The following is a 13,542-nucleotide window of genomic DNA, read 5'->3' as shown; positions in this document are numbered from 1 at the left end:
ATACTTATTTCTTCCTAGTTCTGATATTTGCATTTTAGTTCTGTTAAAATATGTAAATTTTATTTAAGAGTTGAGTTTTATTGCGGTTTTAAAAATACTACCGATAGATTTTATCATTCAGCATCTTGTCATTTATTCAGCTAGATAATTCCTCAGCTATATTCATGAGCCTGCTCAACTTTTTTTTCATCAGAAATATAGACACCTCCTAAAGTTTTTTATATTCTTGTGTTTAACTGTTGTGACTTAATGAATCATTACAGGTTATCTTTCTTTGCCTCTGCTAACAGTGTTTTGTCTGGTCTGTTAAGTGTAGCTACAGCTATTCAGCTCTCTTTTGGTTACTGTTAACATGAAATATCTTTTTCTGTTACTTAATTTTTAATGTGTTTATGTCATTGAATATAAATTACATCTTTGTAAAAACTGTACAGTTAGATCATGTTTTTAAAAATCCATTCTGGAGGATAGTGGCCAAGATGGTGGAGTAGACAGATCCTGAGCTCACCTCCTTTTATGAGCACACTAAAGATCACAACTATCTGCAAAACAACCATCAATGAAAAAGACTGGAACCTGCCAGAAAATATCTTCTACAACAAGAATGTAAAGATGGAATCATAACAAGATGAGTAGGACGGGCGGACTTGTGATAAAAATCAAATTCCATTGCCCTGGGAATGCAACCCACAAACCAGAGAGTAATTATATTGCAGAGGTTCTCCCTTAAAAGTGAGAGTTCTGAGCTCCAACACAGAAGATTTCAAATAGCCAAAGCAGTCTTGAAAAGGGAAAACAGAGCTGTAGGAATCAGGTTCCCTGACTTCAGACTATACTACAATGGTACAGTAATCAAAACAGTATGTTAACCATCAGAAAAAACAGAAATACAGATCTATGGAACAGGACAGAAAGCTCAGAAATAAACTTACGCACCTGTGGTCAATTAATCTGCAGTAAAGGAGGCAAGATTATACAGTAGAGGAAAGACAGTCTCTTCAAATAAATGATGTTGGGAAAACTGGGCATGCATGTAAAAATATGAAATTAGAGCGTTCTTTAACACCACACACAAAAATAAACTCAAAATGGCTTAAAGACCTAAATGTAAGACTGGATACTATAAAACTCTTAGAGAAAAACATGAGCCAAAACACTCTTTGACGTAAATTATAGCAATATTTTTTCCACACATCTCCTAGAGTGATCGAAATAAAAACAAAAAGTAAATGGGACATAATTAAACTTAAAAACTTCAGCACATCAAAGGAAGCCATAAATGAAATAAAAAGACCCATAGAATGAGAGAAAATATTAACAAACAAAGCAACTGACTAATAATTAATTTCTAAAATATGCAAACATCTCATGTAGCTCAATAGCCCAAAAAAAAAAATCCCCCCAAAATGAATAACTCAATCCACAGATGGGCAGAAGTCCTAAATTTCTCCAAAGAAGACATGCAAATGGGCAAGAGGCACAAGAAAAGATGTTTAACTTTGCTAATTATTAGAGAAATGCAAATGAAAACTACAATGAGATATCACCTTACACCAGTCAGAATGGCTGTTATCAAAAAATCTACAAACAATAAATGGTGGAGAGAGTTGAGGGAAGGGAACCCTCCTACATGGTTGGTGGGAATGTAAATTGGGATAGCCACTATGGAGAACAGTATGGAGGTTCCTTAGAAAACTAAAAAGAGAACTACCATATGATCCAGTAGTCCCATTCCTGGGCATATATCTGGAGAAAACTCTAATTTGGAACGATACATGTACCCCCAATGTTCACTGTAGCACTGTTTACAATAGCCAAAACAAGGAAGCAACTTAAATGTCCATTGACAGATGAATGGATAAAGAAGATGTGGTACATACATAACAATGGAGTATTACTCAGCCACAAAAAAAGAGTGAAATAATGCTGTTTGCTGCAACATGGATAGACCTGGAGATAATCATACTAAATGAAGTGTATCAGACAAAGACAAATATCATATGATATTCCTTATATGCAGAATCTTAAAAAAAAAAAAAGATGCAAGTGAACTTATTTACCAGAGAGAGACAGACTCACAGACTTAGAGAACAGACTTATGGAACTTATGGTTACCAGGGGAAAGGGAAAGATGCGAGGTTCAGGACTGACATGTATACACTGCTCTCTATGTCAAACCTGCGCCCCCTGCAGTAGGAGTGCAAAGTCTTAACCACTGAACCACCAGGGAAGTCTCCAGCCACTATATGTAAACCAGATAATCAACAAGGACCTACAGTATAGCACAGGGAACAGGGCTCAATATTCTGTAATAATTTAACTCGGAGAAGAATTTGAAAAAGAATAGACACACATACACGTATAACTGAATCCCATCAGTGTACACCTGAAACAACACAATATTGTTGATCAACTATGCTCCAATATAAAATTAAAGGAACAGACCATAAGTGGTCACGTCATTCTTCTGCTTAGGACCTTTCAATAACTTAGTCACATTGAGAATTAACTCCAATTCTGTGTCTTGTTTTACTGAGTTCTCTATAATCTGGTTGCTACTGATTTCTCCAGCCTCATCTCACATTTTCCCTCTCAGCCCCTATACTCCAGTCACAGAGTCTTTTATACTAGCAATTTTCTTTATTTGGAATGTTTTTCCCCTGTTCTTTGCATTGGTGGTTCCTTCTGGACGTTTGGGTTTTATCTAAATAGTACCTTCTCTCTTATCAATCTAGAATATCTATAACCTTATTTTAATTCTCTGGCACTTCTCACGCTCTGATACTTGCTTAGTTTACTTTTTAATGTCTGTTTTGTCTCATTCAGTTATAAGCCCTCAAAGAACAGGGACCATATCAGTCTTTTTCAAAGCTCATATCTATCACCTAGCATGTTACCTGACATATGGAAGGTATTTAATAAATACTGGATGGATGGATAGATGTATACATCTTTCCAGACTTTAAGCAATGATGCAAATAAGAGTTATATATCTTCAAAAAAAATTTCCATTGACTCATCACATGTCTATATTAAGACTTGAATGTTACTGTTTCCTAGCTTTAAAATCCATGTTTAACCTAAGAAAGCTATAATTTCCCCAGAAGTTGGCATAGATTCAGATAAATAGAATCAATACACATATTCTCAGCTAACTATAGGTCAAAATCTTTATTTTTAGGACAGTGGGGTAAATATGTAAAAGGTGGCGCACTAAAACTTTTAAATTATTCTTTGGAGGTTCTCTGCAGTTATGTACTGAATGAATGAAGGAATGCAGGTCTTTTCAGTGCATGTTGCTTACGTGTTCGTTGATGGTTTTGGAAGCAGAAGAATGAGGAGGATTGTACTTGTTTTCATGATTGTCTCTCTGCTTTATGAAGGGAATCAAGCTAGTCTCACAGGATACTAGGATAAGATCCAGTGTCTGTCCTTGATGGATTTGCATTCTAATTGGAAAGGCCACAAATATGAAACAGTAAATATCAATTTAAAAAAACCTGTTATGATCAATGACAAATGAGTGGTATAGATAATATATGATATGGGGAGGGGTTATGGGTGATTGTATTTATTAAGACCAGTAATAGATGAACCTTAAAGTGTGGATTGTATTTAGACAAGTGACCAGGAAGGGAAGCATACACAATTAGAGAAGCGTCACCAAAAATGGTATAGAGAGATGCTAACCAGCCAGTCAGGCGGCTTACTTCAGTCTCATAGGGTTGGTAATATCTTGTTAGGATTCTGTAGGATCTGGTCCTGAGGTTTACAGGTCTGGAAACTCTCATTTTTTTCTAATCATTCAGGGTAAACATGTTCTTAAAGAGTTATTCTGCAAACCAGATATACAAGAACATAAGATGAAAATTAAAGACAGTTTATTCATTTATATGAAGACCTTAAGTGACCAGAATGATTGAGTCTGATAACTGGTTCACCCTTTTCTAGTATCAGAGTACTTGAGAAGTTGAATTAGTTATCAGGTTGTTTTCTTGTAAAAATAGAGTGAAAACAAAGGACTGTTTTCTGCTTGTTTTGATTGGGGCTCGGCTCAGGAGAGAAATCTTTATCAGTGTGATCAGTGTGGAGAATTTGGAAAAAAAAAATCAAACTTTAGAGACAATAGTAAGCCAACTATTACTTGTTACATCCAGTGACAACCTACATGAATCATGTGAATAAAAATCTAAATAATAACTTTAAAATTTTATATTTTAATTTTTGCATGGCTTTTTATATATTCACTTTCTTAGTATTCACTGATCTGAGTCTAGTTTTTAAAGGGAAGAGTTAAGGGAAAAAGTACATCTGTCATGTCAGTTTCATTTGCTGTTGGTTTAAGACTAACTATGGCTTCAGGCCAAAACAAAGTGTCTGCCCTAATAGGCTCGTTACAGACCCGGAAAAAAAAATGCTTTCCGAGAAACTAATGTGCTTAGAAGAAACTTCCTAAAAAGTGAGCAGGAGCAGTTCAGTGATTTCCAAAGGCTGAATATCCTGTCAGCTGATTTACAGTACACCTTGGAAAGTCTGGGAGAGGAGCGTAAAGCTTTGCCTTTCAAAGTTTTTTTTTTCCTCCTTTTTATTCACTCATAATAGATTTTTATTATTTGCAACAGAAGGCAAGCAAACAAAACAAATACCCTTAAACGATCTGACTGAGTTGTCAAAAGATTCTCCTAGCTAACAGTGTCTGGTAATACTGGTTATATACTTCTGAGTTACCAGTGTGTCTCATCATTCACAGCCAGGGCAAAGTTGGTGGCGTATACTTAAAATGAGCATGCTTGGGAAAGCCTGCAAATAAATAACTTCTGTTCGTATGCATACTGAAACCATGCAGTGCTTTGCTTTTCTCACACTTAATGGGATGATTAGGTGGTCTGGGTCTCTACAGATAGCAGTGTATAGTTTGGTCTCTCACTTGTTCTGTGAACTTGGACAAACTGTTAGGTAGGTCTGTGCTTCAGTTTTCTTATTTTCAAATATATGTTATAATATATACCTTTCATATTGTTCTAAAGATGACAGATTATTAAAAAGGTATTTTAACAAGTCTGAATGAAGTTTTAACTGGCCAGCATTTCAAAAATTTAGCCAGGTCTCTGTCCAGGTTTCAGCTTATCTCCTAGGTGCAACAGGTAGTATTCTCTCTCTAGATGATGTAGTAATTGGTGTGATCAGATGTGTCTGTTGGTCTACAGTGCTGACCAGCCACAGCATACCTCTCCTGCCGGAATCATGCAGCATTTAGTCTTAGGAAAGGGCTTACTTAGGTAACCTGTCTTACCTTCAGTGAGTAAGAATACATCATGAATTTACTAAACAAGACACAGACGCTCATTTTTTACTTTTCTTCTTTGTACTGTAGGCCATAGCCTGAAAAATTTAAAAGAAAAACATTGAAGCCAGAAGTATTGGTAAGGAAGAAATAAAATTTTCCATAGAAGATTTTTTGCATAGGAACCACCCCTTCAAATTTAGAAATGATTGAATTTATCAAAGTAGGTGGCTATAAGATCAGTGTACTATGCTTTCTCCATCAGAAATAAAATAAGTTTAATGTTATTTTATAAAAATTTACAGAAGCAACAAATTCTTAACATGAATATTAGGAGTGAAACTAACAAAAGGCAAGCAAGACTTGTTTGCAGAAAATGTAGGTGAATTTTTCTAAAATAATGTTGAGATTAAATACAGAAAGATTACCCTTTTGATAAAGTTAAGCAAAACTAAAGGTAAATAATATTTTTGTTTAACTGTGTGTGTATAAATAAAACTAATTTTAAAAAGGCTTCCCAGGTGGTGCAGTGGTAAAGACTCTGCCTGCTAAGGCAGGAGATACAAGAGACATGGATTCAATCTCTGGAGGATCCCCTGGAGGAGCAAATGACAAATCACTCCAGTATTCTTGCCTGGAGAATCCCATGGCCAGAGGAGCCTAGTAGGCTACAGTTGCAAAGAGTTAGACATGACTAAGCAGCAGAACACACACACAATTTTAAAAAGCAAGGGAGTGATGATTGCACAATAAAGAATCTATCTAGGAGGTAGATCCAAAAAGATACTGCTGCAACTTATATCAAAATGTGTTCTGTGTTTTATTCTAAGAGTTTTATAGTCTGGTCTTATATTTAGGTCTTTAATCCATTTTGAATTTATTTTTGTGTGTAGTATTAGAGAATATTCTAATTTGATATTTTAATGTGTAGCTGTCCAGTGTTCTCAGAACCACTTATTGAAGAGACTGTCTTTTCTCCATTGTGTAGTCTTGCTTCCTTTGCGTAAATTGTCCATAGGTGTGTGACTGTATTCTGGACTTTCTATCTTATCCTATTGATCTGTATTTCTGTTCTTATATTTCTGTTATGGTTTATGGTACAGTAGTGTTTTGATTACTATAGCTTTGTAGTATAGTTTGAAGTCAGGGAGCCTGGTTCCTCCAGTTCCATTTTCTTTCTCAAGATTGTTTTGTCTATTCAGGGTCTTTAGTGTTTCCATATAGATTTAAAAATTCTTTGAAAAATGTCACTGGTGTTTTGTTAGGGATTGCATTGAATCTGTAAATTGCCTTGGATAGTGTAGTCATTTTGATAATACTGATTCTTCAGTCCAGAAACATGGTATATCTTTCCATCTGTTTGTGTCATTTTCAGTTTCTATAGTTTTTGGAGTAAAGGTCTTTTGCCCTCTTAGGTAGGTTTGTTCATAGATATTTTATCCTTTTTGATGTGATGGTAAATAGGACTGTTTGCTTAATTTCTGTTTGTGATCTTTTATTGTTAGTATATAGATATGCAACAGACTTATATACTAATTTTGTATCCTGCAACTTTATTGAATTCATTGATGAGCTCTAGTAGTTTTCTAGTAGCATCTTTAGGATTATTTTATGTATAGTATCATGTCATCTGCAAATAGTGACAGTTTGCTTCTTTCCAATTTGATTCCTTTTATTTTCTTTTTCTTCTCTTATTTCTGTGGCTAGGACTTCTAAAACTATGTTGAACAGAAGTGGCGAGAGTGGACATCCTCTTCTTCCTGATCTTGAGGAAAGGCTTTCTGCTTTATACCATTGAGTGCGATGTTAGCTGTGGGTTTGTCATATATGGCCTTTATTATGATGAGGTAGTTTGAACTCTGTGCCCACTTTCTGGAGAATTTTTATCATAAATGGGTGTTGAATTTTGTCAAAATGTTTTTTTTACATCTATTGAGATGATCATATAGTTTTTATTCGTCAGTTTTTTCCAGTGTTGTGTATCATACTGATTTGTGGACACTGAAAAATCCTTGCATCTCTGGCATAAATTCCACTTGATTGTGGTGTCTGATCCTTTTACTGTCTTGTTGGATTCTGATTGCTATTACTGTGTTGGGGAATTTTGTGTCTGTGTTCATCAGTGATACTGGCCTGTAGTTTTCTTTTTTGTGGTATCTCTGTCTGATTTTGGTATTAAGATGATGGCAGCCTCATAACATGAGTTGGGAATGTTCTTTTGCAGATTTTTGGAATAGTTTCAGATGGATAGGTGTTAGCTCTTCTGTGTTTGATAGAAATTGCTGTGAAGTCATCAGGTCCTAGACACTTGTTTTTTTGGGAGTTTTTAAATCAGTTTCTACTTCAGTACTTGTAATTGGTCTGTTCATATTTTCTATTTTCTCCTGGTTCAGTTTTGGGAGGTGGTACCTTTCTGAAAATTTGTCTTGTTTCCTTTTATTGTTACATTTTATTTCTATAGGAAGTGATGTTGATTTCACTTGTACAGTAGTGAAAGTTTGCTTTTAATGCACATGGAAGCAAAATAAAAGTGTTAAGAAGTTGCTGAGAATAATGAAGATTGATCAGAAATAGGGTAAAAGAAAATTTGTGATGATGATATGAGAATGACTTGAAGTTTGGCAAATACAGACCTGAGCTATGGCAACATACTCCTTTTCCCAAGCTTTCCTAGTTCCAGTCAATCTTCTAAGCCATCCCCAGAATTATTTAGAATAACTAGGAAATAACTTAGTTAGGGTACTTATCTTATTCATGAACATTTAATGAATCCCCACTTTATAGATAGTAAAATTCAAGGTTGTTCAGTTAGACATTTGATATCCTTCATCCTCACTTCAACCAAACTAATTTAATTATTATTTTAAAAACTCAACTTGTACTTTTCTACCATTATGCATTCCTTCATGATATTCCTTGATGTAAGTTCCTTTCCCTTAGTTTCTATTGCCATTTAGTTATTCCATTCTTAAATATTTATCAAGAATCTGATATCTGCTAGACAGTGTACTATGGGCTAGGATTATAGTAACTTTCTTACTGAGCTTGCACTTGTGGAAGAGCATATATTAAGCACAAAAATACTTCTTTATTTGCAACAAATAGTGTCATGAAAAAATAGAGTGTTCTGAAGACAAATAGGGAAGAAATGTCATTTAAGTTGAGATGTAAGTGGCAAGTAGAAATTAGTTTAATGAAGAAACGGGCTAAGGGAATAGTATATGTAAAGGTACTGAGGTGGGAAGGATTTTTGACCCAAGTATTTTAATTATGATGCTGAGAAAGATTGAGGGCAGGAGGAGGTGGAGGCGACAGAGGATGAGATGGTTGGGATGACCTCACAGACTCAATGAGCATGAGTTTGAGCGAAGTCTGGGAGGCAGTGAAGGATAGGGAGGCATGGTGTGCTGTAGTCCATGGGGTCACAAAGAGTCGGACACGACTTAGCAACAGAACAACAGCATTAATTCTTTTATGTCTTATTTTGCTGTGAAGAAATTTAAGTATTATATTGTTTCTCAACGATAACATACTGAATCTATGCTGCTGCTGCTAAGTTGCGTCAGTCGTGTCCGGCTCTGTGCGACCCCATAGACAGCAGCCCACCAGGTTCCTCTGTCCCTGGGATTCTCCAGGCAAGAAAACTGGAGTGGGTTTTCATTTCCTTCTTCAATGCACAGAAGTGAAAAGTGAAACTGAAGTCACTCAGTTGTGTCTGACTCTTCGTGACCGCATGGACTGCAGCCTACCAGGCTCCTCTGTCCATGTCCATGGGATTTTCCAGGCAAGAGTACTGGACAGGGTTGCCATTGCCTTCTCCAACTGATCTATGCTACTTTACTTTAAAAAATATCAAATTTATAATGTAGCTCTTACTCAGTGAATTTTTTTATTTTTAAAGATATTCTTTAAAAAAAATCACTGTAAATAGTCAAATGATAGATCCAAGTTTTAAAACTATCCAGGGAATTCTTATAGAAGTCCTATATCTATATAGAAATTTATGTAGATTTATGATATATACACACATAATATTTATACTGTATATCTATATAATATGCCATATAATAAACATATGATTCAGGTGTTTATTTATTTATATACAGATCTCCTGGATAACATTTTGGCTTCTCATTATTGCTTGTAGGCACCAGTCAAAAGTTAGTCAGTAGGACTGTTGGGCTTCAGGGGTTCCACCCTACTCTGCTCTTTACTTTTCTGTTCATTCTCTGATGTGTTTTATGGTCGGCTCTTTGATATTGATAATATGTATAAGCAAAAGATACATTTAAGTTGTTCTTTTGTTTTCAAATAAACAGAAATAACCTGATTTTTGGTAATTCTATAACTATTTTCGTGTTCCCGGTGTATAGATGTCTATGTGAAGAGTGCTGTAACAGCTAGGGGTTTTGGGATCCACACAGAGGAACCAGCTCTGGCTCACTTCAGTGGAAAGGAATTTAATTGGTAGTTGAAGAGTTCACAGGAAGACTGAAGAATTGGATTTGGAAAATGTACAAAACCTAAGGGTGCTAGGTGGCAGGAAGGATTATAGCCACAGTCATGCTATGGAACATGTTAGGAAGTCACCACTATCAGACTTACGCTGTTACTACTGCTACTTTAAATATATCTTACTGATAGCATCTTTGTGGTGCCTGCTGGAGTTCAAAGTCTAGGGTAGGAATGGTTTTGCTGAGACCTTGTTCTGGCCGCCAGGGAACTCCTTTCTTTGGCTTTTTCTTTTTGGCCTCCTGCCAAAGCTCACATAATAAGAAATTTGCCCTGAGTAGGAAAGCAGTTTGAGTGTAGGAAGATCCTTTAAAAAAAATGAAAGAGTTCCTTCACAACTACTCATTAAAATACATTTCAGAACAATTCTTTCTGATGACAGGTAGCTGTGTATTTCTTGAATTACAAGGTAAAGTTGTTTATGGTATCTTATGTTTCTGGAAAACATATATTTGTTTCTGTTTTAAGGAGGGTTGTGGTAGCTTATTAGAGAAAAATTACTTGATTTTTTTCAAAGTGAAACTATCATAGATATCTCTAAATTTTACAGTACAGGCATGACTGAAAAATAGATGGGTATTTTTCAAAGACAAAGAATCACAGAAAGTAAATGTGATTGCCAGATATGCACATATTATTTATTTTTCAGTATTTTTCTTTGGTAGACAAAAATATTTCGTATTTGAAATGTGTCCAAAGTGTTACTATAATTTGTAAGAATGGATAAAACCAAAATTCATGGTTAACACATACATCCTAATTGCTTCAAATATATCAATGAAAAAATGGTTATTTAAAAAATTCAAAACACCGGAGCTACTCATTTTGTTATTAAATATTTGCACTCTTACCAGTTACCATTTGTTTATAATTGTCTTCATGGTACATTTCATGAATTACAGCCTTCTTTATAAAACAAGATGATATTTAAGGACTTTCTCTCTCTCTCTCTCTCTCTCTCTCTATATATATATATATATATATATATGTAACTTTTGGGAAAAGGAATATGAATTGACATAAAAATTATTTAAGGAATGATTATTATACTCATGGATGCTTTCACTTATGAGTCATGGTCTTAATTCTAGTAATAATAATATATTGTAATATGAAATATAGGTCAAGTACAGACAGATAACTTCTGGAGACAGAAATGCTTTCATAGCCACAACAAAATAGTTATGAGTATCAAATCTCCTAGAGAGTTTCCTAACCTAGAAATGCATGAATGTTCATTGCAACCGGCAGGAGAAAGTCAGTTTCCTTACTGCAGAGTTCTTATCTTTTCAGTAGTCACACTTATACTTGTTCTAGGTTTTCAGATCCTCTTTTCCAGGACTTCATATGTTTTGATATTTTTAAGAATTCTTTCTTTGAATTTTCTGTAATGAGAAAATGAGAATTTTACAGACTTGGACTGTTCTTGTTTCCTAGTGATTTAAGAGTTGACTTGCAACAATGTGTAGCAGGAAAGGAAAGTTGATCATAACCAGAGATCCCTTATCAGAATACTTTACACAGAATCATAACAAAACCATTCTGCAGTTGTCAGTTTTTTTTCCCCCCAAAATTTGTCTAGGTTAAAGCAGATTATGAAATGGAAGTAATCTGGTAACCTACCTTGATAATAGCTTTTGCTTGCTTTGACTTGGGATTTAGGCATCTTTGTCCTTTATTTGTTTTCAGGGTGATACTGTTAAGGGAAGGTCCAAAACAGTCTTAAATTTTCAATGGAAAAACATAAGAAAAACAACACAAAAAAGCACCCCCCAACTGTTACCTTCACCAAGTCCATAACTTACATCTCTTCTGTTTTGTCACAGTTATTAGTTGGGTAAATTATAGAGACTTTCTCAATATCTGCCACTTTCACTGCTTTTACTCCAGGGCCTATGCAAAGACACCGTCCCCCTTTGAACATAGGGAAGCCTAGAACAGATTATAGCATCAGTTACTAATACATTTAATTTGCAGCAGTGGGCTCTGTTTTATAATCTTGATGAAGAATGTGAGCCAAGTTTTTAGTGAGGCTAGAGATAGTAATTTGTCAAATAGCACTCAGCACTGCTGTTAGAAGGAAAAGAACTTAAGTAAGAAGTTGACAGTTTTCTCTTTAAATTTGTAAGCATACCATTAAAGAATAAAGGGAAAAGTGAAAGTTTATTGGAGATCAAGCTTATTTGCCTGTTGCTTTTATGCTCAAGAACTTCTCCAGAAAGCTAATAACATTATCTCTTAAAATCTTCTTGACAGACGTTTAAAACTATTCCTCAAGGCTCTTGTCAGATTTTGTAGCTGAATAAATTCTGTTAAACTTATCATCTCTAGTTTCAGTTAAACATTTCCAATATTCTCTGCCAAAGCTGTAGCAACTGCTAATGTTTTAGGATAAATAAAAATTCACTGTATATTTTGAGATAAAAGTGAAAGAAAAGACATTTGAAGCATTAGAAAAGACATTTGAAGCGTTAGAAAAGACATTTATAGGCTGAGAAATAAAAGGTGCCATATACCTTGAACAGTTGCAGCACATAGTACCGCAGCCAGGACTATGGCCATGACCTTCACACTCATGCTTGTTGCTGCTGCTTTGGCTTTGATATTCTTCTTGGGGGGAGTAGAAAAGCAGATCATGGAAGAGAATTCTTACTGGCATATGTAAGGCACTTTATATACCAGCAGTCCTCTTATGGCAGCAGGAATTTCCCTCCTTGAGTCATGTTCCTTTCTTCCAAGAGATTCTGTTTTTTTCTCATCTACCGTTCTTCCTTTTGTTACAGTATTGAAAGTAATATGAATGTGAAAGCACTCTGTAGACAGTAAAGAGCTATATAGAGTATTCCCAGCTGGGAACCAGCCTTCCAGTAGCATTTCCTAGAAATGTATTTGTTTAATTGGACTACCTTGGGCAGTGAAATTCTGATTGCCATTCATTCTTCCTGTCAGGAAGATTGTCTTCCAATTTTCAACCCTTTCACCTTCCATCCTTCACAGAACTATATAAAAGAACATTCTTTATAACAAATTATACCAAAACAAACAAACAAACAAAAAAATAACAAATTGCGCTTTTTAAAAAAATTTTTTTAGTGGAGTGCAGTTTATTACACCGGCGGGCCCAAGACAGAGTGTCCTCTTAGCCAAGGGCCCCGAGCAGCGTTTGTGAAAATCTTTTATACCCCATGTGTACGTTTCCAAACCCACCACCCCAATTCCCTTGAGACTTACATAAGCAAAGGAAGGGTAAATACAACTACATAACCCCATCATTCACGTGTTATATGTTCAAACAGTCAGTAATCAATAAGCCCGTAGTTACATTCCAAACAGTTAATAACCGTTAAGACTGTGCTTACATTCTGATAGATAGTGTCTGGAGGCAGGGGTGATTAGTGTCTGTTTTCTCTTAGGTGATGAGTAACCTGGATGTGATCTTCAAGGTTCCCCTGTCCGGAGGGGGTCTTATCCTTCCATTGTCGTTCCCACAGGCACTAAGCAGAGAGTTCAGAGTCCACTGGAGAGGTGGCCGAGCGATGAGCACAGACAGGCCTGAGATGGAGTCCAGGCCCTATGAATTCCTTCTTCATTCCCACCTCTTGATGCTTTTTTTTTAAATTTTTTTTTTTTTCCTCTTGATGCTCTTAACTCATATTATGAGCATCATTTATAGGGATATATTGCACCCTGGCTCTCCAACTGCCAATTAGGGAGAATGTCATCAACCTTTGGGTTACAAAATTCAT

The 13,542-nt window shown here is 35.5% G+C and overlaps 2 protein-coding genes across 3 annotated transcripts in view; one reads left to right on the top strand and one right to left on the bottom strand.

The window, feature by feature from the left end:
• The window catches only part of ART3 (ADP-ribosyltransferase 3 (inactive)), a 130,755-nt gene that overhangs the window by 31,574 nt on the left and 85,639 nt on the right, over positions 1–13,542 (top strand). The window lies entirely within an intron of this gene.
• On the bottom strand, positions 11,036–12,422 carry CXCL11 (C-X-C motif chemokine ligand 11). 2 transcript variants are annotated; one of them, XM_065914696.1, is made up of 4 exons: positions 12,313–12,422; positions 11,602–11,728; positions 11,420–11,492; positions 11,036–11,181 (listed from the first exon to the last, which is right to left on the bottom strand). In XM_065914696.1, exons 1-4 carry the CDS (start codon positions 12,371–12,373, stop codon positions 11,158–11,160), a joined length of 285 nt encoding a protein of 94 aa, XP_065770768.1. In that variant the 5' UTR covers positions 12,374–12,422; the 3' UTR covers positions 11,036–11,157. The 2 variants fall into 2 exon arrangements, with proteins under 2 accessions (XP_065770768.1, XP_065770767.1); XM_065914695.1 differs by having other exon boundaries at positions 11,118–11,170; positions 11,416–11,492.

Source organism: Muntiacus reevesi, chromosome 22, assembly GCF_963930625.1.
Source record: "Muntiacus reevesi chromosome 22, mMunRee1.1, whole genome shotgun sequence".
NCBI classification, from domain to species: domain Eukaryota; kingdom Metazoa; phylum Chordata; class Mammalia; order Artiodactyla; family Cervidae; genus Muntiacus; species Muntiacus reevesi.
This window is presented reverse-complemented; position numbering and strand designations above follow the sequence as displayed.